The sequence below is a fragment of the Vicia villosa genome, linkage group LG6 (genome assembly GCF_029867415.1).
Source record: "Vicia villosa cultivar HV-30 ecotype Madison, WI linkage group LG6, Vvil1.0, whole genome shotgun sequence".
NCBI lineage: Eukaryota > Viridiplantae > Streptophyta > Magnoliopsida > Fabales > Fabaceae > Vicia > Vicia villosa.
Window position 1 is genome coordinate 139,782,721 of NC_081185.1, and position 26,347 is coordinate 139,809,067.

General features: G+C 38.5%; 1 protein-coding gene across 3 annotated transcripts in view; it reads left to right on the forward strand.

Annotated features, from left to right (window-relative positions):
• Positions 1-26,347, forward strand: part of LOC131610221 (uncharacterized) — a 33,607-nt gene continuing 7,260 nt past the window's right edge. For 2 of the 3 annotated variants that reach the window (XR_009286420.1, XM_058882113.1), the window contains exon 1: positions 1-19,789. Coding sequence is in view for 1 of the 3 variants with exons in the window: in XM_058882112.1 (XP_058738095.1) it covers positions 21,617-22,930 (1,314 nt within the window). In the remaining 2 variants the exon portion in view is untranslated. Of the gene's footprint in view, positions 19,790-21,607; positions 25,116-26,347 lie in introns of those variants that run through there. The other variant, XM_058882112.1, reaches the window with a different exon arrangement.

Consider the following 26,347-nt stretch of genomic DNA (forward strand, 5'->3'; position numbering starts at 1 on the left):
TTTGCCCAGTCAATTCATGTCTTTTAATTCATAGAGGATCGAAATTAAGAATCATGGGGTTTGACATCCCTATTGTCAAACCTGCGTTCTTATAAGATATCCTGAATCAAAATGGGGGTTAAAATCAGAAAGTGCTTGAGCTCAGTCATCTAGCTCATCTATTCCATCTTCTTGAGGTTTTTTTAGTCCTTTCTCACAAATTATTCATATGGTTTATTATTTATAATTAGTTTAATAATTTTATTATTATAACCAACTGTTATTAATTAATAGAGGTTTTAATAATATTATTATTAAGATTATTATAATTATTTTCAACTATTATTGTTATTATAATTACAATATACAATTAATCAATGGATTAGTAATTTGTTTGGGTTAAAATAATAAATCAAATGATAGGCCCATTAGATGTAGAAAAACCTAATTTGACTAATATAAAAGGGATTTATTTTAACAATTAGAGGAGGCCAACTCCATCCACTAACCCTATTCCGGACACACGTACACAATCCATCACTAACACCTCTTATACACTAACCCTTATTTTTGCTCCCATGAAAAAGGCACCGAAACACCAAAAAAAAAACTAACACTTTTACACAGTTTCTCCATCCACTCATAGTTTAACACTTGAAAATTATACTGTCTGTATAACCTTATTACCTGGGTATAGAATTTACCTCATTTAACAACCAAGTAAAGGGTTTTGTTGCTATAACCTTTAGGATAACCTTTTTCAATATAAATATTGTAAAAATGAAGGTTTTCTTATGTGATCTCTTTCTTTATCATTGTGTGGATTAATTTTATAAGTGCAGGTTGTCTTTATGGAAAATAAAATTTAAAGGTGTAAAGGAAGAAGGGATAAAAAACGAATGGATGCAGCCTCCTTTGACGAGTTCAATGCGGAACAGCAGCCTGCAAATCTCACCGCCATGGCTTGCCCGACAACCACTCCTAGCATACTCCATGTTAACTTTGTTTTTCTTATCAATTTTCTCCTTGCTGTTGTTTGTGTTTGTTTGCAGGAAGAAACATAAAAAAAAAAGAGAAACGAGGTTCATTACACCCGTCAGTCACAATCGTTCAACATCGCAGATCCGGCCATCGCTACTCTCTTACCGCCATCGGACCAAGCCTTGTCGGAATCATCAACCTCTCCGCTCAGATCGACGCCGCACATCGTAATCGGCCGCTCCATCACCACCGGTCTCTCTCTGCCGTAGCAACTGAACCCGGACACCTCCACGTAACAACCGCGAGCCACAGCGGCCGGAGATACTCGCCCAGCCAGGTTCGTTCTCCTATTCGTTTTTTTCGTTCCGATTGTGGTGACTATGTTGTTGTTCTATTTTGGGGGCACTGCGATTGGAAAAAGAGAGGAAGAAACATTGTTTCACTCTCTGAATGAATTCATTTGGTTTATGTGTGTTTTGTTATTAAAATGGACGTCACATGTCTTATTGGCACTAGTTGGATTGTTGGTTTGAAAAAGTCAAAACAAACAACTATTATTTTTCATATAATTAATTGGCTTTGATTTTTATTCAAATGTGGACAACTCAGTGGATCCCATAGAAACTAGAACTCCCTTTTCTGGTTTTCACTTTTATTTGCTATCTTTCTTTATGTAATTGTGGTGTGTGTTATATAATAGATATAATGTAGAATGGCTATTATACTACTTGTTCATACATGTCTCATGTTAATGTAGTTTTTGTAAATAAATGGATCTTGGAAAAATGGAAAACACTGTCGCATGACATGTATTTATCCTGAGAAAAAGTGGAAAACAATATCATGTCAAATACAATATTAGTTTGACTCATCATAATTATTAACAGTGATTAGTGTATTTTTTATTGTTTTAAATTTGATTCATGCTTTTACTAATTTATTAATCATAACCGTTTAAGTAATTGTTTTTCCTCTCGTCATTAGTTTAATTATTTTGTTCAGTTAACAAATTTAATTTACTGAGTTATTTGTTTTTTTTTAAATTAATTTAGTTTCATCTAACTTAGTTATAAAAAATATAATGTCAAAAACGTCAATTCTATTTCCCCTTTCAATGGATAAATGACGGGTGAATACCTATTTCATCCCGCCTTCGAATTGGTCGACTCTCTATGTCGTACTGATCAAATATCCGAACAAAGCTTTTTAATTAGATAAAAAATTAAAATACACTTCATTTGCTGCCCGCGACGATCGAATCTATCGATCTGAGTAACCAGCAATGCCCCATTAATCCGTTAGCTATACTGATCAAACCTATTGATCATCGCAACTAACGGTGACATATTAAACCAGGGTTGTACGCCCAAAACCTTCAAAACACACTAAACCACGACACTACGGATTTTTATCCTAGGCAATTCAAAAACATTTCAAATCAAATACAAAACTACGACAGGCCATTCAAAAGGCCTTTAATCAATTTCAAACCATAAATTCAAACTCTAAGGCGTACAATCCTGTGCCCGAACTACGTAGACTCTGATCCTCCATAAGGAGGTACGTAGGCACTTGGATAACCAAGGCGAGTCCCCCACCCTAAAACCTCCATTCTGTCAAAATCTCAATTTTCCCCTATTCAATATTTTAGCCATAAACCTTGACCTTAGATTCAGAGCCAATAGGAAAGGGTTGAGGGTGCCTAACACCTTCCCTCGACCTGATTATAATAACTTACCCTGATCTCTAAACTGCGTAGGGTTTCCTATTCGCCCTTCAGAATAGGTGGCGACTCTAAACCTTCAAATTTAGGGCAGGTTGCTACAGCTGGCGACTCTGCTGGGGACCACTTAATGGTAATTACTATGCTCCTATAGGTTTTGGCAGGGTTTAGGTTTGGCAAACTTGCCATTTTTAGGGTTTGGCTAACTCGCCAATTTTAGGGTTTATTTTTTATATAAATATTTAAATTTTTATTTATTTATTTATTTATGAATACATTTATTTCACCTCAATTTGAATTAATATTTTATTTAAATATTTGTTCTACTGCATTGTTATAAGCGGCCGGAATCCAAGGTTAGTTTTTAAATATTTAAATTTAAATTTATTTATTTATTTACAGCCTTAAACTACAGTAATTTAAATTTTTATTTAATTACTGTCATACTATATTGTCAAATTATGAGCGGCGGGACTTCGAGGTTAGTTTGTTTTTAAATATTCAAATTTAAATTCATTTGTTTATTTATCTACATCTATTTATAGTAATTTTATTTATTTATTTTATTATAATTTAAATAAATACTGCTTTGGTCGCTTATATACAATTGCTGCTTTTTATATTGTCGGGATATTATAAATTATTTGTTTAAACCCTAAGTGTGGGAGTTAACTTTGAGATCAATAGGGGAGTATGAATCTCCTACGAGTCTCATTGATAACTCCACTCGGAGTGGGTTGAGTATTCGGAAATGTCCAAAACGAGGCTTGACTTTGTTGAGGGCAGGACTGGATACTTGGCTGATCTCTCCGAGAACCTACCCCAAAAATTCGAACCTCATGGATAAAATGAGTTGTTCTAAAATCCGAAGAGACAAAAAGTCTCGGAGGCTACGAACGACCCCATGAGACCTTCTAGAACACTCCCAAAAAAAAAGGGTAGGCTCCCTAGAGCCGTTACGTCGAACCTATGAACCTAGGACTTTTGTGTTTATGTGCTTATTATGTGTTTGCAACATATATACTTCGAATATCTATGCATTGCCATTTTGCAGGTACTCCTAAGTGGTCCCTAGCCTGTAGGGACACAAATTCCTAAAGACCATGTCTTTCCCACGAAGGACATCACCATCTACGCATCTCCTAGCCTGTGGGGATTTTATTTTTATATCCTTGTATTCTTACAACTACGCGTCCTTCCCACGAAGGACATTTCCATTAACGCACGTCAATTGGCCTCTCGATGGCCATGCGATTCGGTGATTGTCGTGAACGGTCACCCCGTGCTTGCTACTACGTACTCCCTAGCATATAGGGATTTTCTGTTACATCCACGTGTTTTCACAATGACGCGTCCTTCCCCGAAGGACAACTTCACTAGCATGCGTTCGATTGGCCTCTCGATGGCTATGAAATCTAGTGACTGTCCTGAACGGTCACTCCATGCTTATTCCCGCGCACCCTCTAACTTGTAGGGTTTGGATCTCCATTTACACATCACATCCCTAGCCTGTAGGGATTTCTCTTCGTCCACATCGTCCTTAGATAGGTTGTGTTCCGCATAGAGAACCTTCCCACGAGGGACAAATTCATTGGTACACGTTGATTGGCCTCTCGATGGCCATGAGATTTAGTGACTGTCTTGAACGGTCACTAGCCGCTATCTTCTGCATACTCTCGAATCCAAGGGATTTCCCTTAGCGTGTCATAACATTTATCCTGCGAAGATTCCAGGAGGGTCTAAGTGTCGCCTATAAGGCTATCCCTAGGATCATATGTTACACGTCTGCATTGCATACACGGAGTTACAATACAAGGAGTCTCTCGCTTACGCATGCATTTGCATTGACATACATTTGCATCTACATTCACATTTGCAATTCGCATCCTCGCCCGCACCCAAGCTTACCATGCTAGCCGGTTTCCCGAAACTCGCCAAAAAAAATCAAAAGGATCATAGACTATGGAGAAAGGAAAGAATTGAGAATGATCTTGGTCCTACAAAGGAAAGAGAGGATGTCTTTCACCACGCCTTCCGCATGTCCATGCCTTGTCATAACAGGATCATAAATACAATAAAGGTTATCATCGAGCAAGGATTAGTTCAACAAAGAAGTTCCCTCATAGATACACTCAAGGGGTATCTAGTCATAAGGGGTTCATCTTAGAACATATCAAACTTTCAAGGACGCTCCACGATAACCTGGGGGCAAGGATTAGTCCAACTGGGGCAAAATCCTGAACAAAGATGCGTGAATACGATGGAGAGAAGGCGACGTGTGTTAACCCCACACCAAGGGGCGAAAAGGTCATAGGTCCTCCTTATGAATCTACAAATTCTAAAGGTTACGAATGGTGTGATACTATCCTTATGAAAAGCAAAAGAGGTTCAGTCAAAGGAGACTCATGAAGTTCCGGTACGACGAAAACCCACCGCTAACAGTTCATTCCCGACAGGTTTGATATGTCCAAGGAGAATCCGAGATTACCCTCACTTCTACAAGTTCATTTAACTAAGGAGTAAAACCAAGTCGATGGGTCTACAAAGGAGATTATCCCTAGGGTCAATATGTGTCTATCATGCTCAAAACTTCAACCTCTACGATCGCTAAGTGTCACTCAAGATAAAAGTTGTACCTTCGAATTAACAATTCTAATGGGATGGCCATGCAGGTTTTGGAGTCGATTCATTCGCACACTACTACGACTTTCTAGTCGCACACTTCTATTTTTAGAATTATTAACAAACTTGAGGGAGAATGACGAATACAAATGACTAAGTCTAGCTAAACATATGCTTTCGAGGTAAGACCGAACCGAGGATGTACAGGCATTGTTTCAATTCCCAAACAGTGGAGAGATAAGGATGTTAATCCCTCGTCACCCCTTCGAGCCAGGAGTTGGAGTTTGCTTTTACTTTTTTTTCAAAAAACCTTGATTTTAATCAGGGGTATGGGTAGATTTCGATTAATTCAATGGTGTGTTTTGGTTGTCAAGAGAATCAGTCAATCCGAGCAAGGATTCAAGCATCAAGCAAAGCAAAGGTTCGAGCACATTTTCTTCCTCGCATTCATCAAAGGTTGAGGAAGTAATGGAGATAACATTCACAACAATCTTCTTCCTCATTACATCATTCAAGATCAAGGAAGTATCAAAGGCGAAGCTTACAAATCAAAATCGACATGGCAGTCACAGTATTCAATATCCAAAAAAAAATCAATATCTCAAAAGGAGCTTTCAAAAGAAAAACGCCCGCTAAGTCAAAACAAAAATTCCAGGAAAGGAAACAAAAAATGACTTAGGCAAAAACGAGGGCATCCCGATGGACCAAACTCAAAAGAGTTGGTTCATGCAAAAATAAGGGATAAAAAAAACAAAGGTGAAATACAAAGGATAAACTTGTGACTGCTAAATCATCAATGCTTGGATCTCTACTAAGGCTTTTGCTTAAACATAAAAAAAAAAAAACGATTCTCTTACAAGCAAAGCGCATTCATTGAATTAGGCGAATTTTAGGATCTGGAGAACATCAAGGAGAAAGGGGTGGGTTAAATAAATTTTGAGCCTTATATCCATTGTTTCTTAAAACATGAACCAGGCCAAGTTACAACATTTAAAAGTCCTAATTGAGGCAAGGTTAACCATGAAAGCATGTTAAGCAGGATTTGTTATACTGACTCCTATGTTTGTTAAAACTACTTCTAATCACTACGCTTCTTCAAGCATTCTTTTCAAAACCATCCAGTCCTAATTCATAACGGACTTCGACTTCAAAACTTGCATACGCATTCCATTGGAGCTACGTCTCAAAAAGTACAACACCATCTACGAGTATACACTTAGCATCGAGGAAATCTCGAAATGGGTTAATCAAAGGTGATCATTTCTAATAAAGACCCTGGAGTCGGGGGAACCACATCTAGGGGGTTCTCCTAAACAGGGGCAAAAATTTCAAGGAGCACAGGGGCATACAATCGAACATCCTATTAACTAGGGGCAGTCTTCCTAAGGTTCAATCGACTTGGGGCACATCTCAAAGCAATCTCAAACAGGGGCATGTCAAACATGGGAAGAATTCAAATTCAGAAGGATAACACACTATGGATAGTCCTCCATATCATGGAAACCAAGGGCACACCCTTTAATCTAAACGACAAAGCATCCGACGAGGTTATTCCTCGGGGCACTTCCCTCATAACTTGGAGATCATAGGCACCTTCTCCACCGAACACTGGGGCATTGGATATCAAATCCATAAGGCAAACAATTCAAAGGTTAAAAGTGTGGAGAACCTCCAAAGTTTAAAGGCGTGGGGTACTTCTAAAAAAAAATCATCAAACTGGGGCAAGGCGCACAACAAAAGGAAAAAGGCGTTCTCGCACCTTACAACATCGAACAAATCTTTCTCCTAACTACGATCTTCAAAGTTCAAACAAAACAGGTATTGGGAAATCGCGCTAGCATCACACCCCACCTTATCAAACAAACCTGCAACTCCAGCAAGCTATATACGCTTTGGTTATCAACAACCTACCATTGGAGCATCATACAAATACATACAAATCATGCATTGCATATATTGGTTGATACATTACACCGTAACTCTTTATGTGGTCTTCTTCAAGACAAACATTCACATCCATTCAAAAGACCTTTTTCGAGTAATCTTACAGAAGACATTACTTCGTTCCACTCATTACGTCAACCAAGCATACGCATATGCATAAGCATACATAAACATTACAAAGCCAGCATAAGCATAGTCAGGGTATAAGTGCAAGCATGGAATAAACAAGTTCAAAGGGTTTGAGGAGATAAAACCATGAGATTGCATCAGCATTAGCATACATGCATACGCATTAGCATTAGCATATACATATCACAAAAGCCCAATTTTTATTGGCAATCCAAACCATTACAAAGTCCAGTTCCCGTCTGGTAGTCAGTCCTCGTCTGACCGTTTCATCAGTATACATACAACATATACATGTGTAAGCATTCACACATACGCATTATACAAACAACAGGGGCATATGCACAGCATATAAACATAATGCATACGCATTTACAGGAATAAAAATTCTACACAGGTAAATTCTGCAACAACACTTGCAGATAACCCTGTTGGTGCAGGTGAACTTGCTAGAACTATAGCAAGCAATCCTATTGGGGTCCAAAATGCGAGTAGCTTATCAGCACTATGGTAAGTGAGAGATACAAACTGCGAGTAGCTTGCCAGAACTATGGTAAGTGAGAGATACAAACTGCGAGTAGCTTATCAGCACTATGGTAAGCGAGAGATACAAACTGCGAGTAGCTTGCCAGAACTATGGTAAGTGAGAGATACAAACTGCGAGTAGCTTGCCAGAACTATGGTAAGTGAGAGATACAAACTGCGAGTAGCTTGCCAGAACTATGGTAAGTGAGAGATACAAACTGCGAGTAGCTTGCCAGAACTATGGTAAGTGAGAGATACAAACTGCGAGTAGCTTGCCAGAACTATGGTAAGTGAGAGATACAAACAGCGAGTAGCTTGCCAGAACTATGGTAAGTGAGAGATACAAACCGCGAGTAGCTTGCCAGAACTATGGTAAGTGAGAGATACAAACTGCGAGTAGCTTGCCAGAACTATGGTAAGTGAGAGATTCACAAACTGCGAGTAGCTTACCAGCACTATGGTAAGTGAGAAATTCACAAACTGCGAGTAGCTTGCCAGAACTATGGTAAGTGAGAGATACAAACTGCGCGTAGCTTGCCAGAACTATGGTAAGTGAGAGATTCACAAACTGCGAGTAGCTTACCAGCACTATGGTAAGTGAGAAATTCACAAACTGCGAGTAGCCTACCAGCACTATGGTAAGTGAGGGGTTCACAAACTACGGAAGCTTGCTGACCATAGCAAGCCAATTACACAACCAACAGAAGGTCCTCGCTATTCCTTTTCAGGAACCTTTCCAGGAAGTCTTCTTCAAGACGTATTCAATCCTTTCTAGGAGCTTTTCCGGGCATACAAGATTTTTCAAACGATTCCTCAACTGGGTTTATCGCGTTAGTCCCTCGGCAGTGATATTCTCCAAAACTTCAATAACAGTCAAAGGTGTCTTCTTTCTTTTCAGAAGTACTAACATACTTCGATTAACGTAACTAACAATCATGCATCATTTCAACTAACTAACCTCATTCATACATAATGCATATACAGGCATCACTCTCATTTATTTTGAGAGGCTCATCGCATCATACATTGCATTGCATAAATTTCAGGTTGCCTTTTTTAGGCCGTGCTACAAAAAAAAACACAGTGGTCCCTTTCCAAAGCGTTTGCTCCGCACTCTGAAAAAGCGGTATTCACCTCGGATGGCATCTGTAAGCCCATCTCCTGCGGAACTTCTTCCCATGCAAATTTCAGGGCATTTCAGTGTTCAATCATCTTCTACCTTTAGATCACGATAGGCAGACGTGCCTATCTGACTCTTCAGGTTTAAGAAGATTGAACAGGGGCAGCTGTCATACCCCAAAATTTGCCCAGTCAATTCATGTCTTTTAATTCATAGAGGATCGAAATTAAGAATCATGGGGTTTGACATCCCTATTGTCAAACCTGCGTTCTTATAAGATATCCTGAATCAAAATGGGGGTTAAAATCAGAAAGTGCTTGAGCTCAGTCATCTAGCTCATCTATTCCATCTTCTTGAGGTTTTTTTAGTCCTTTCTCACAAATTATTCATATGGTTTATTATTTATAATTAGTTTAATAATTTTATTATTATAACCAACTGTTATTAATTAATAGAGGTTTTAATAATATTATTATTAAGATTATTATAATTATTTTCAACTATTATTGTTATTATAATTACAATATACAATTAATCAATGGATTAGTAATTTGTTTGGGTTAAAATAATAAATCAAATGATAGGCCCATTAGGTGTAGAAAAACCTAATTTGACTAATATAAAAGGGATTTATTTTAACAATTAGAGGAGGCCAACTCCATCCACTAACCCTATTCCGGACACACGTACACAATCCATCACTAACACCTCTTATACACTAACCCTTATTTTTGCTCCCATGAAAAAGGCACCGAAACACAAAAAAAAAAACTAACACTTTTACACAGTTTCTCCATCCACTCATAGTTTAACACTTGAAAATTATACTGTCTGTATAACCTTATTACCTGGGTATAGAATTTACCTCATTTAACAACCAAGTAAAGGGTTTTGTTGCTATAACCTTTAGGATAACCTTTTTCAATATAAATATTGTAAAAATGAAGGTTTTCTTATGTGATCTCTTTCTTTATCATTGTGTGGATTAATTTTATAAGTGCAGGTTGTCTTTATGGAAAATAAAATTTAAAGGTGTAAAGGAAGAAGGGATAAAAAACGAATGGATGCAGCCTCCTTTGACGAGTTCAATGCGGAACAGCAGCCTGCAAATCTCACCGCCATGGCTTGCCCGACAACCACTCCTAGCATACTCCATGTTAACTTTGTTTTTCTTATCAATTTTCTCCTTGCTGTTGTTTGTGTTTGTTTGCAGGAAGAAACATAAAAAAAAAAGAGAAACGAGGTTCATTACACCCGTCAGTCACAATCGTTCAACATCGCAGATCCGGCCATCGCTACTCTCTTACCGCCATCGGACCAAGCCTTGTCGGAATCATCAACCTCTCCGCTCAGATCGACGCCGCACATCGTAATCGGCCGCTCCATCACCACCGGTCTCTCTCTGCCGTAGCAACTGAACCCGGACACCTCCACGTAACAACCGCGAGCCACAGCGGCCGGAGATACTCGCCCAGCCAGGTTCGTTCTCCTATTCGTTTTTTTCGTTCCGATTGTGGTGACTATGTTGTTGTTCTATTTTGGGGGCACTGCGATTGGAAAAAGAGAGGAAGAAACATTGTTTCACTCTCTGAATGAATTCATTTGGTTTATGTGTGTTTTGTTATTAAAATGGACGTCACATGTCTTATTGGCACTAGTTGGATTGTTGGTTTGAAAAAGTCAAAACAAACAACTATTATTTTTCATATAATTAATTGGCTTTGATTTTTATTCAAATGTGGACAACTCAGTGGATCCCATAGAAACTAGAACTCCCTTTTCTGGTTTTCACTTTTATTTGCTATCTTTCTTTATGTAATTGTGGTGTGTGTTATATAATAGATATAATGTAGAATGGCTATTATACTACTTGTTCATACATGTCTCATGTTAATGTAGTTTTTGTAAATAAATGGATCTTGGAAAAATGGAAAACACTGTCGCATGACATGTATTTATCCTGAGAAAAAGTGGAAAACAATATCATGTCAAATACAATATTAGTTTGACTCATCATAATTATTAACAGTGATTAGTGTATTTTTTATTGTTTTAAATTTGATTCATGCTTTTACTAATTTATTAATCATAACCGTTTAAGTAATTGTTTTTCCTCTCGTCATTAGTTTAATTATTTTGTTCAGTTAACAAATTTAATTTACTGAGTTATTTGTTTTTTTTAAAATTAATTTAGTTTCATCTAACTTAGTTATAAAAAATATAATGTCAAAAACGTCAATTCTATTTCCCCTTTCAATGGATAAATGACGGGTGAATACCTATTTCATCCCGCCTTCGAATTGGTCGACTCTCTATGTCGTACTGATCAAATATCCGAACAAAGCTTTTTAATTAGATAAAAAATTAAAATACACTTCATTTGCTGCCCGCGACGATCGAATCTATCGATCTGAGTAACCAGCAATGCCCCATTAATCCGTTAGCTATACTGATCAAACCTATTGATCATCGCAACTAACGGTGACATATTAAACCAGGGTTGTACGCCCAAAACCTTCAAAACACACTAAACCACGACACTACGGATTTTTATCCTAGGCAATTCAAAAACATTTCAAATCAAATACAAAACTACGACAGGCCATTCAAAAGGCCTTTAATCAATTTCAAACCATAAATTCAAACTCTAAGGCGTACAATCCTGTGCCCGAACTACGTAGACTCTGATCCTCCATAAGGAGGTACGTAGGCACTTGGATAACCAAGGCGAGTCCCCCACCCTAAAACCTCCATTCTGTCAAAATCTCAATTTTCCCCTATTCAATATTTTAGCCATAAACCTTGACCTTAGATTCAGAGCCAATAGGAAAGGGTTGAGGGTGCCTAACACCTTCCCTCGACCTGATTATAATAACTTACCCTGATCTCTAAACTGCGTAGGGTTTCCTATTCGCCCTTCAGAATAGGTGGCGACTCTAAACCTTCAAATTTAGGGCAGGTTGCTACAGCTGGCGACTCTGCTGGGGACCACTTAATGGTAATTACTATGCTCCTATAGGTTTTGGCAGGGTTTAGGTTTGGCAAACTTGCCATTTTTAGGGTTTGGCTAACTCGCCAATTTTAGGGTTTATTTTTTATATAAATATTTAAATTTTTATTTATTTATTTATTTATGAATACATTTATTTCACCTCAATTTGAATTAATATTTTATTTAAATATTTGTTCTACTGCATTGTTATAAGCGGCCGGAATCCAAGGTTAGTTTTTAAATATTTAAATTTAAATTTATTTATTTATTTACAGCCTTAAACTACAGTAATTTAAATTTTTATTTAATTACTGTCATACTATATTGTCAAATTATGAGCGGCGGGACTTCGAGGTTAGTTTGTTTTTAAATATTCAAATTTAAATTCATTTGTTTATTTATCTACATCTATTTATAGTAATTTTATTTATTTATTTTATTATAATTTAAATAAATACTGCTTTGGTCGCTTATATACAATTGCTGCTTTTTATATTGTCGGGATATTATAAATTATTTGTTTAAACCCTAAGTGTGGGAGTTAACTTTGAGATCAATAGGGGAGTATGAATCTCCTACGAGTCTCATTGATAACTCCACTCGGAGTGGGTTGAGTATTCGGAAATGTCCAAAACGAGGCTTGACTTTGTTGAGGGCAGGACTGGATACTTGGCTGATCTCTCCGAGAACCTACCCCAAAAATTCGAACCTCATGGATAAAATGAGTTGTTCTAAAATCCGAAGAGACAAAAAGTCTCGGAGGCTACGAACGACCCCATGAGACCTTCTAGAACACTCCCAAAAAAAAAGGGTAGGCTCCCTAGAGCCGTTACGTCGAACCTATGAACCTAGGACTTTTGTGTTTATGTGCTTATTATGTGTTTGCAACATATATACTTCGAATATCTATGCATTGCCATTTTGCAGGTACTCCTAAGTGGTCCCTAGCCTGTAGGGACACAAATTCCTAAAGACCATGTCTTTCCCACGAAGGACATCACCATCTACGCATCTCCTAGCCTGTGGGGATTTTATTTTTATATCCTTGTATTCTTACAACTACGCGTCCTTCCCACGAAGGACATTTCCATTAACGCACGTCAATTGGCCTCTCGATGGCCATGCGATTCGGTGATTGTCGTGAACGGTCACCCCGTGCTTGCTACTACGTACTCCCTAGCATATAGGGATTTTCTGTTACATCCACGTGTTTTCACAATGACGCGTCCTTCCCCGAAGGACAACTTCACTAGCATGCGTTCGATTGGCCTCTCGATGGCTATGAAATCTAGTGACTGTCCTGAACGGTCACTCCATGCTTATTCCCGCGCACCCTCTAACTTGTAGGGTTTGGATCTCCATTTACACATCACATCCCTAGCCTGTAGGGATTTCTCTTCGTCCACATCGTCCTTAGATAGGTTGTGTTCCGCATAGAGAACCTTCCCACGAGGGACAAATTCATTGGTACACGTTGATTGGCCTCTCGATGGCCATGAGATTTAGTGACTGTCTTGAACGGTCACTAGCCGCTATCTTCTGCATACTCTCGAATCCAAGGGATTTCCCTTAGCGTGTCATAACATTTATCCTGCGAAGATTCCAGGAGGGTCTAAGTGTCGCCTATAAGGCTATCCCTAGGATCATATGTTACACGTCTGCATTGCATACACGGAGTTACAATACAAGGAGTCTCTCGCTTACGCATGCATTTGCATTGACATACATTTGCATCTACATTCACATTTGCAATTCGCATCCTCGCCCGCACCCAAGCTTACCATGCTAGCCGGTTTCCCGAAACTCGCCAAAAAAAATCAAAAGGATCATAGACTATGGAGAAAGGAAAGAATTGAGAATGATCTTGGTCCTACAAAGGAAAGAGAGGATGTCTTTCACCACGCCTTCCGCATGTCCATGCCTTGTCATAACAGGATCATAAATACAATAAAGGTTATCATCGAGCAAGGATTAGTTCAACAAAGAAGTTCCCTCATAGATACACTCAAGGGGTATCTAGTCATAAGGGGTTCATCTTAGAACATATCAAACTTTCAAGGACGCTCCACGATAACCTGGGGGCAAGGATTAGTCCAACTGGGGCAAAATCCTGAACAAAGATGCGTGAATACGATGGAGAGAAGGCGACGTGTGTTAACCCCACACCAAGGGGCGAAAAGGTCATAGGTCCTCCTTATGAATCTACAAATTCTAAAGGTTACGAATGGTGTGATACTATCCTTATGAAAAGCAAAAGAGGTTCAGTCAAAGGAGACTCATGAAGTTCCGGTACGACGAAAACCCACCGCTAACAGTTCATTCCCGACAGGTTTGATATGTCCAAGGAGAATCCGAGATTACCCTCACTTCTACAAGTTCATTTAACTAAGGAGTAAAACCAAGTCGATGGGTCTACAAAGGAGATTATCCCTAGGGTCAATATGTGTCTATCATGCTCAAAACTTCAACCTCTACGATCGCTAAGTGTCACTCAAGATAAAAGTTGTACCTTCGAATTAACAATTCTAATGGGATGGCCATGCAGGTTTTGGAGTCGATTCATTCGCACACTACTACGACTTTCTAGTCGCACACTTCTATTTTTAGAATTATTAACAAACTTGAGGGAGAATGACGAATACAAATGACTAAGTCTAGCTAAACATATGCTTTCGAGGTAAGACCGAACCGAGGATGTACAGGCATTGTTTCAATTCCCAAACAGTGGAGAGATAAGGATGTTAATCCCTCGTCACCCCTTCGAGCCAGGAGTTGGAGTTTGCTTTTACTTTTTTTTCAAAAAACCTTGATTTTAATCAGGGGTATGGGTAGATTTCGATTAATTCAATGGTGTGTTTTGGTTGTCAAGAGAATCAGTCAATCCGAGCAAGGATTCAAGCATCAAGCAAAGCAAAGGTTCGAGCACATTTTCTTCCTCGCATTCATCAAAGGTTGAGGAAGTAATGGAGATAACATTCACAACAATCTTCTTCCTCATTACATCATTCAAGATCAAGGAAGTATCAAAGGCGAAGCTTACAAATCAAAATCGACATGGCAGTCACAGTATTCAATATCCAAAAAAAAATCAATATCTCAAAAGGAGCTTTCAAAAGAAAAACGCCCGCTAAGTCAAAACAAAAATTCCAGGAAAGGAAACAAAAAATGACTTAGGCAAAAACGAGGGCATCCCGATGGACCAAACTCAAAAGAGTTGGTTCATGCAAAAATAAGGGATAAAAAAAACAAAGGTGAAATACAAAGGATAAACTTGTGACTGCTAAATCATCAATGCTTGGATCTCTACTAAGGCTTTTGCTTAAACATAAAAAAAAAAAAAAACGATTCTCTTACAAGCAAAGCGCATTCATTGAATTAGGCGAATTTTAGGATCTGGAGAACATCAAGGAGAAAGGGGTGGGTTAAATAAATTTTGAGCCTTATATCCATTGTTTCTTAAAACATGAACCAGGCCAAGTTACAACATTTAAAAGTCCTAATTGAGGCAAGGTTAACCATGAAAGCATGTTAAGCAGGATTTGTTATACTGACTCCTATGTTTGTTAAAACTACTTCTAATCACTACGCTTCTTCAAGCATTCTTTTCAAAACCATCCAGTCCTAATTCATAACGGACTTCGACTTCAAAACTTGCATACGCATTCCATTGGAGCTACGTCTCAAAAAGTACAACACCATCTACGAGTATACACTTAGCATCGAGGAAATCTCGAAATGGGTTAATCAAAGGTGATCATTTCTAATAAAGACCCTGGAGTCGGGGGAACCACATCTAGGGGGTTCTCCTAAACAGGGGCAAAAATTTCAAGGAGCACAGGGGCATACAATCGAACATCCTATTAACTAGGGGCAGTCTTCCTAAGGTTCAATCGACTTGGGGCACATCTCAAAGCAATCTCAAACAGGGGCATGTCAAACATGAGAAGAATTCAAATTCAGAAGGATAACACACTATGGATAGTCCTCCATATCATGGAAACCAAGGGCACACCCTTTAATCTAAACGACAAAGCATCCGACGAGGTTATTCCTCGGGGCACTTCCCTCATAACTTGGAGATCATAGGCACCTTCTCCACCGAACACTGGGGCATTGGATATCAAATCCATAAGGCAAACAATTCAAAGGTTAAAAGTGTGGAGAACCTCCAAAGTTTAAAGGCGTGGGGTACTTCTAAAAAAAAATCATCAAACTGGGGCAAGGCGCACAACAAAAGGAAAAAGGCGTTCTCGCACCTTACAACATCGAACAAATCTTTCTCCTAACTACGATCTTCAAAGTTCAAACAAAACAGGTATTGGGAAATCGCGCTAGCATCACACCCCACCTTATCAAACAAACCTGCAACTCCAGCAAGCTATATACGCTTTGGTTATCAACAACCTACCATTGGAGCATCATACAAATACATACAAATCATGCATTGCATATATTGGTTGATACATTACACCGTAACTCTTTATGTGGTCTTCTTCAAGACAAACATTCACATCCATTCAAAAGACCTTTTTCGAGTAATCTTACAGAAGACATTACTTCGTTCCACTCATTACGTCAACCAAGCATACGCATATGCATAAGCATACATAAACATTACAAAGCCAGCATAAGCATAGTCAGGGTATAAGTGCAAGCATGGAATAAACAAGTTCAAAGGGTTTGAGGAGATAAAACCATGAGATTGCATCAGCATTAGCATACATGCATACGCATTAGCATTAGCATATACATATCACAAAAGCCCAATTTTTATTGGCAATCCAAACCATTACAAAGTCCAGTTCCCGTCTGGTAGTCAGTCCTCGTCTGACCGTTTCATCAGTATACATACAACATATACATGTGTAAGCATTCACACATACGCATTATACAAACAACAGGGGCATATGCACAGCATATAAACATAATGCATACGCATTTACAGGAACAAAAATTCTACAGAGGTAAATTCTGCAACAACACTTGCAGATAACCCTGTTGGTGCAGGTGAACTTGCTAGAACTATAGCAAGCAATCCTATTGGGGTCCAAAATGCGAGTAGCTTATCAGCACTATGGTAAGTGAGAGATACAAACTGCGAGTAGCTTGCCAGAACTATGGTAAGTGAGAGATACAAACTGCGAGTAGCTTATCAGCACTATGGTAAGCGAGAGATACAAACTGCGAGTAGCTTGCCAGAACTATGGTAAGTGAGAGATACAAACTGCGAGTAGCTTGCCAGAACTATGGTAAGTGAGAGATACAAACTGCGAGTAGCTTGCCAGAACTATGTTAAGTGAGAGATACAAACTGCGAGTAGCTTGCCAGAACTATGGTAAGTGAGAGATACAAACTGCGAGTAGCTTGCCAGAACTATGGTAAGTGAGAGATACAAACTGCGAGTAGCTTGCCAGAACTATGGTAAGTGAGAGATACAAACCGCGAGTAGCTTGCCAGAACTATGGTAAGTGAGAGATACAAACTGCGAGTAGCTTGCCAGAACTATGGTAAGTGAGAGATACAAACTGCGAGTAGCTTGCCAGAACTATGGTAAGTGAGAGATACAAACTGCGCGTAGCTTGCCAGAACTATGGTAAGTGAGAGATTCACAAACTGCGAGTAGCTTACCAGCACTATGGTAAGTGAGAAATTCACAAACTGCGAGTAGCTTGCCAGAACTATGGTAAGTGAGAGATACAAACTGCGCGTAGCTTGCCAGAACTATGGTAAGTGAGAGATTCACAAACTGCGAGTAGCTTACCAGCACTATGGTAAGTGAGAAATTCACAAACTGCGAGTAGCCTACCAGCACTATGGTAAGTGAGGGGTTCACAAACTACGGAAGCTTGCTGACCATAGCAAGCCAATTACACAACCAACAGAAGGTCCTCGCTATTCCTTTTCAGGAACCTTTCCAGGAAGTCTTCTTCAAGACGTATTCAATCCTTTCTAGGAGCTTTTCCGGGCATACAAGATTTTTCAAACGATTCCTCAACTGGGTTTATCGCGTTAGTCCCTCGGCAGTGATATTCTCCAAAACTTCAATAACAGTCAAAGGTGTCTTCTTTCTTTTCAGAAGTACTAACATACTTCGATTAACGTAACTAACAATCATGCATCATTTCAACTAACTAACCTCATTCATACATAATGCATATACAGGCATCACTCTCATTTATTTTGAGAGGCTCATCGCATCATACATTGCATTGCATAAATTTCAGGTTGCCTTTTTTAGGCCGTGCTACAAAAAAAAACACAGTGGTCCCTTTCCAAAGCGTTTGCTCCGCACTCTGAAAAAGCGGTATTCACCTCGGATGGCATCTGTAAGCCCATCTCCTGCGGAACTTCTTCCCATGCAAATTTCAGGGCATTTCAGTGTTCAATCATCTTCTACCTTTAGATCACGATAGGCAGACGTGCCTATCTGACTCTTCAGGTTTAAGAAGATTGAACAGGGGCAGCTGTCATACCCCAAAATTTGCCCAGTCAATTCATGTCTTTTAATTCATAGAGGATCGAAATTAAGAATCATGGGGTTTGACATCCCTATTGTCAAACCTGCGTTCTTATAAGATATCCTGAATCAAAATGGGGGTTAAAATCAGAAAGTGCTTGAGCTCAGTCATCTAGCTCATCTATTCCATCTTCTTGAGGTTTTTTTAGTCCTTTCTCACAAATTATTCATATGGTTTATTATTTATAATTAGTTTAATAATTTTATTATTATAACCAACTGTTATTAATTAATAGAGGTTTTAATAATATTATTATTAAGATTATTATAATTATTTTCAACTATTATTGTTATTATAATTACAATATACAATTAATCAATGGATTAGTAATTTGTTTGGGTTAAAATAATAAATCAAATGATAGGCCCATTAGGTGTAGAAAAACCTAATTTGACTAATATAAAAGGGATTTATTTTAACAATTAGAGGAGGCCAACTCCATCCACTAACCCTATTCCGGACACACGTACACAATCCATCACTAACACCTCTTATACACTAACCCTTATTTTTGCTCCCATGAAAAAGGCACCGAAACACAAAAAAAAAAACTAACACTTTTACACAGTTTCTCCATCCACTCATAGTTTAACACTTGAAAATTATACTGTCTGTATAACCTTATTACCTGGGTATAGAATTTACCTCATTTAACAACCAAGTAAAGGGTTTTGTTGCTATAACCTTTAGGATAACCTTTTTCAATATAAATATTGTAAAAATGAAGGTTTTCTTATGTGATCTCTTTCTTTATCATTGTGTGGATTAATTTTATAAGTGCAGGTTGTCTTTATGGAAAATAAAATTTAAAGGTGTAAAGGAAGAAGGGATAAAAAACGAATGGATGCAGCCTCCTTTGACGAGTTCAATGCGGAACAGCAGCCTGCAAATCTCACCGCCATGGCTTGCCCGACAACCACTCCTAGCATACTCCATGTTAACTTTGTTTTTCTTATCAATTTTCTCCTTGCTGTTGTTTGTGTTTGTTTGCAGGAAGAAACATAAAAAAAAAAGAGAAACGAGGTTCATTACACCCGTCAGTCACAATCGTTCAACATCGCAGATCCGGCCATCGCTACTCTCTTACCGCCATCGGACCAAGCCTTGTCGGAATCATCAACCTCTCCGCTCAGATCGACGCCGCACATCGTAATCGGCCGCTCCATCACCACCGGTCTCTCTCTGCCGTAGCAACTGAACCCGGACACCTCCACGTAACAACCGCGAGCCACAGCGGCCGGAGATACTCGCCCAGCCAGGTTCGTTCTCCTATTCGTTTTTTTCGTTCCGATTGTGGTGACTATGTTGTTGTTCTATTTTGGGGGCACTGCGATTGGAAAAAGAGAGGAAGAAACATTGTTTCACTCTCTGAATGAATTCATTTGGTTTATGTGTGTTTTGTTATTAAAATGGACGTCACATGTCTTATTGGCACTAGTTGGATTGTTGGTTTGAAAAAGTCAAAACAAACAACTATTATTTTTCATATAATTAATTGGCTTTGATTTTTATTCAAATGTGGACAACTCAGTGGATCCCATAGAAACTAGAACTCCCTTTTCTGGTTTTCACTTTTATTTGCTATCTTTCTTTATGTAATTGTGGTGTGTGTTATATAATAGATATAATGTAGAATGGCTATTATACTACTTGTTCATACATGTCTCATGTTAATGTAGTTTTTGTAAATAAATGGATCTTGGAAAAATGGAAAACACTGTCGCATGACATGTATTTATCCTGAGAAAAAGTGGAAAACAATATCATGTCAAATACAATATTAGTTTGACTCATCATAATTATTAACAGTGATTAGTGTATTTTTTATTGTTTTAAATTTGATTCATGCTTTTACTAATTTATTAATCATAACCGTTTAAGTAATTGTTTTTCCTCTCGTCATTAGTTTAATTATTTTGTTCAGTTAACAAATTTAATTTACTGAGTTATTTGTTTTTTTTAAAATTAATTTAGTTTCATCTAACTTAGTTATAAAAAATATAATGTCAAAAACGTCAATTCTATTTCCCCTTTCAATGGATAAATGACGGGTGAATACCTATTTCATCCCGCCTTCGAATTGGTCGACTCTCTATGTCGTACTGATCAAATATCCGAACAAAGCTTTTTAATTAGATAAAAAATTAAAATACACTTCATTTGCTGCCCGCGACGATCGAATCTATCGATCTGAGTAACCAACAATGCCCCATTAATCCGTTAGCTATACTGATCAAACCTATTGATCATCGCAACTAACGGTGACATATTAAACCAGGGTTGTACGCCCAAAACCTTCAAAACACACTAAACCACGACACTACGGATTTTTATCCTAGGCAATTAAAAAACATTTCAAATCAAATACAAAACTACGACAGGCCATTCAAAAGGCCTTTAATCAATTTCAAACCATAAATTCAAACTCTAAGGCGTACAATCCTGTGCCCGAACTACGTAGACTCTGATCCTCCATAAGGAGCTACGTAGGCACTTGGATAACCAAGGCGAGTCCCCCACCCTAAAACCTCCATTCTGTCAAAATCTCAATTTTCCCCTATTCAATATTTTAGCCATAAACCTTGACCTTAGATTCAGAGCCAATAGGAAAGGGTTGAGGGTGCCTAACACCTTCCCTCGACCTGATTATAATAACTTACCCTGATCTCTAAACTGCGTAGGGTTTCCTATTCGCCCTTCAGAATAGGTGGCGACTCTAAACCTTCAAATTTAGGGCAGGTTGCTACAATGAACACTAATCTTGACACAGTTTTACCAAACCGTTTTTAAATCCTAAGTTATTGTCTTTAATTTCTTTTCATGCTATTTATCTTTCATGACACTAAAAACATCCAAAACCTTAACTCAAAATACACTAAGCTGTAGAACGGCGATAATATCGCATCAATCCCTGAGGAGACGATACTAAAAATACTTATCCTATACTTTCTAACAAAATGGCGCCGTTGCCGGGGATTGGAGTTAAGATATTATAAGCATAGCAATAGTTTTTGTGTGTTTTGAGTATAAATATTATTATTGCCTAGTCTTTGCTCACTTTTTGGGTAGTGTTTCAGCTCTGGTTTATGCGTGGGAGTGTACCAGCAGATCAGCTTCTTTTTGATCCAGAAATTGAAAGAACCGCAAGGAGATTGAACAGTAAAACCAGAAAAAGAAGGAAACTAGCCAAAGAACGAAGATTAGCCCAAGAAGCTACTACTTCATCAGCACCACAAGTTATTGAAGAAGAGATGGCAGGGCATGGAGAACAAGATCCACCACCACCACCACCACCGCCGCCAAGAGCACCATGTGCTAACAGTCCAAGAAGAGCAGCCCAGTTTGCACGAAATGACAACAATGCAAGAAATTCTGAAATGAAGACTGGCATTCTTCAGCTACTTTATGCTAGTCCCTTTGCAGGTCTTGATCATGAGGACCCATATACACACTTGACAAAGTTTTATGAAATTGCTGGAGCAGTAGGAGCCCTTGAAAGAGAGGAAGAGAAGGTGTTTAAGAGATTATTACCTCACTCCTTAATTGGCAAAGCAAAGGATTGGTATCTAGACCAACCCACTCAAACCATGACAAATTGGAATGAGTTAGAAGAAAAGTTTCTTGATAGGTTCTTCCCTCAGTCACGGTTACTTGAAGCAAAAACAGCAATTTCAGTGTTCTCTCAAGGTGTGAATGAAACTCTCAATGAGGCATGGGAAAGGTATAAGTCAATGTTGAGAAAGTGTCCTAGTCATGGATTTGATGAACTTACTCAGATTCACATTTTTCGTAATGGCTTACAACCACAACCTAAGCTTCTGTTAGATGCTACTGCTGGAGGTTCCTTGATGGCTAAGACAGCAGAGGAGGCAATAGAGATAATTGAGAAAATGGCCAGAAATGATCATCAGGTGCAACATAACCGAGGAGTTGTTCAAAAGAAACCGAGGCTTATTGAATTAGGAACCAATGATGCTATTCTTGCTCAGAATCAGCTTCTTTCTCAACAAGTGGAGGAGCTTACAAAACAAATGGCAAGGTTACCTCAACAACTCAAAGAGCTACAAGATCCTAACAAGAACAAACAAGTTGCTTCGTGTGAGCTTTGTAGTGGAGACCATCCTACCGGATATTGTCCACTGGTGAATGAAGTGAATTATATGGCGAATCAAAATCAAGGAGGCTATCAACAAAGACAAGCTCCTTACCAAAATCAAGGTGGATACCAACAAAGGCCTAATGCACCACAATATGGCCAAGGGTGGAGACAAGATAATTATCAACAAAGACAAAATCCTTATCAACAACAACCACCTTCTCAAGACAAGCCTTCAAAGTTGGAGGAGACTCTAAATCAATTCATGCAAGCATCAATGGCGAATCAAAAGAGTAATGTGTAACACCCCTTACTAACCCTGCGGCAATTTAAAACAATTATTCAGAGTACATGAAATAAGGGTGCCACAATTCATAATAAATAAACATCATTCAGTCATGTCATGCATTCACTGAGGTAATCATCATAATTTAAAATGGTTCATGTTAACACAGCGGAAATTTATCAAAAACGGACTAAGTTTAACATCTTCAAAACTTATCCTTCAAAACATCAAAGCATAACTAGAGTCATAATCATAAACTCTAAACAATCGCGTCCCCAGTGTTACAACTATCAGAGCATGACACCTGACGCTACTAAAACACTGACTCATGAGCTAATCCTCACCGAGTCGAACAGCCGCTATCCTCAATCTGAAAATGACAACATGTAAGGGTGAGTCTCATCATAATTAACAAATGTTATAAGGTTATAAAGCCATAACACATCACAGTTGTATCATTCACCCAATTGTTTCATAAACAGACATTCACAACAAGCAAACCAAAACCAATACATCATTAATATTTACAACACTGGAATACATCCAATCATGTTATAAATTATGCATATGTATGAACTGACACTATGCATGTGGTACCAATCATCATCAAATGGGAATAATCCATGACCGATCCAACATCGTCCTAGATACGGCCCTGCCAGCACAGATTCCACACGATGGGAATCATGCCCTTCACTGATCCAACACACCCTTATGGATACAGTGTCATCAATGAACATGAATGAATGCAACATATATAACATACTTATACCATCATCATCATCAATCATCAACATCATCATCATCATTCAAGTATGTTCATATATATTAACATCATTCAATTACAATTCCATAATCATCATACACAAAACATACACGTATTTGCATCAATCTACATACTCAACAAGAATAGCATACATGTATTTTCATCATTCTAAAAACCAATCAATCATCATCATATAGATTATCCTACAAGGTTCGTTTAGCTCAAAACGGCGCATCAAACAGACCAACGGTTAAAAAGTTATGCATCTTGAACCCTTTTTAAAATATCTCAAAACACCAACAGCACGCGGCGCCATCACCCGTTCGCGGCGCGCACTGAGCGTCCCAAAATTCATTGGCTCTCTGCCAAGCTGTTCGCGGCGCAAACATCCACATGCGGCGCGAAACGAGAAAAAGTTACGCCTTCGCGGCGCGAACGCAGGTACGCGGCGCGACCTGAGCGTATCACAACTTCCTGACATTCTGCCCACCTGTTCGCGGCGCCTCCCTGTGCACGCGGCGCGAACCGGTAATTTCAGAAACCCCAACCTGCAGAAAACAGCATTCTATGCATTCCAAACACACCCAAACCATACCAGTACGAACCTAGAGAAATAGAATGCACAAACAACACAAAATACGTCTCATAATACACCATTTACACATCAATTGAGACCATAACAACGCAGACATCATAGATTCAAACATAGAGATCAAACATCATACAATTGACTCAATCCCTAAACCTATCATATGACTCAATCGACCCGAATTCCACATCTATTCAGTATTATCAACCCCTAACCCGATAATAGTTGATAATCAGATAAGTCCCCCCTTACCTTAGACAAATTCTTGATTCTTGGTCTCTCCCTCTACCGTTCTCCTTCACGTTCCTCGTTCCTCAGACTTCTGTTCTTTCACGTTCTTTCTTTCTTCCCAATTCCAATTATTTTATGAAAATAATAATAATATTAGTAAAGGGCCTTCCTATATCGCACCCCCCCTTTTACTATTTCCCACATGGCCCAAATGCCATAAACCATTATTTATTTATTATTTTCACAAAATCCTTAATAATTCTAATTATTAATTCAATATTCTTGATTAAATTAATATTAAAATTATACGGGCGTTACATAATGAAGCATCAATAAAGAATCTAGAGACTCAAGTCGGCCAACTTGCGAAACAACTAGCCGAGAAGCAAACCGGACCATCATTCACGGCAAACACTCAAACCAATCCTAAGGAGCATTGCAAAGCGGTTGCAACTAGGAGTGGGAGGGTGCTTGAAAGTGAAGTGGAGAAGGAGGTTGAGGAGGAGGAAGTTAGAATAGAAAAGGAGAAAGAGGTAGAAAGTGAAGTAGAACCAAAGAAAAATGAGGGAGTTTTAGTTGAAAATGAGAGTGAAGAAAAAAGTGAGGAAGAAAAAGAAAAAAATATAGAGAAAAAGAGAAAGATTCAAGAGGGAAAGAAGAAAGTTATGAGTCCTCCCGTTCGGAATCTACCTTATCCTCATGCTCCCTCAAAGAAAGATAATGAGAGGCAATATGCGCGTTTTCTGGACATATTTCGGCAGTTGCAAATTAATATTCCTTTTGGTGAAGCTTTAGAGCAAATGCCAAAATATGCCAAGTTTATGAAGGACATCCTCACAAAGAAAAGAAGTTACACTGAGCCCGAAACGGTTGTCTTAGATGCTAAATGTAGTGCAATCATTCAAAGTACTTTACCAAGAAAGGAAAGAGATCCGGGAAGAGTGACTTTGCCGGTTACTATTGGTGACATTCATATTGGAAGAGGCTTGGTTGACACGGGTTCAAGTATCAATTTGATTCCTTTATCCATGGTCAAGAGGTTAGGCATTGTTGATATGAAAAATACAAGAATGACACTTCAATTAGCCGATAAGTCTACAACTATGCCTTTTGGGATAGCGGAAGATTTACTTGTGAAAGTTGACAAGTTCTTCTTTCCAGTTGATTTTGTTGTCATTGATATGGAGGAAGATGTTGATACCCCATTGATACTAGGAAGACCTTTTATGAAGACGACAAGGATGATGATAGACATTGATGATGGTTTGATGAAATTGAGGTTCCAAGATGAGGAAGTGTGTTTTGATCTCTCAGAAGCAATGAAATATCCAAATGATACAAGTGATTGTTTTAGAATTGATGCTATGGAGGAAGTTATCATGCAAGTTGAAAGTCGAGCTCATGGGTTCAATCCTCTTGAGAAAACATTAACCAAAGCTCTTGATGTTCTCAACGAAGAAGAAGAAAAAGAGATTGAAGAGTGTTTGCGAGATCTTGATGTTTTTGAAGAGATAAGTCCTTTTGAATCAAAGATGGAGGAGTTGAAAGATGAGCCAAAGGTGGAGGAAACTAAGTTACAATTGAAGATGTTACCACCTCATTTGAAATATGTTTTTCTTGAAGAAGGTGGTAAGAAGCCGGTGATCATTAGTGGTTCATTGTCTAACAAGGAGGAAGAGAAATTAATTCATGTGTTGAAAGCTAACAAGGAGGCAATAGGATGGGTTCTTTCCGATTTAAAAGGGATTAGTCCGGCCTATTGTATGCATAAAATTATGATGGAGGAGGATTTTAAACCGGTAGCTCAACCTCAACGCCGGTTGAATCCTACAATGAAAGAAGTTGTAAG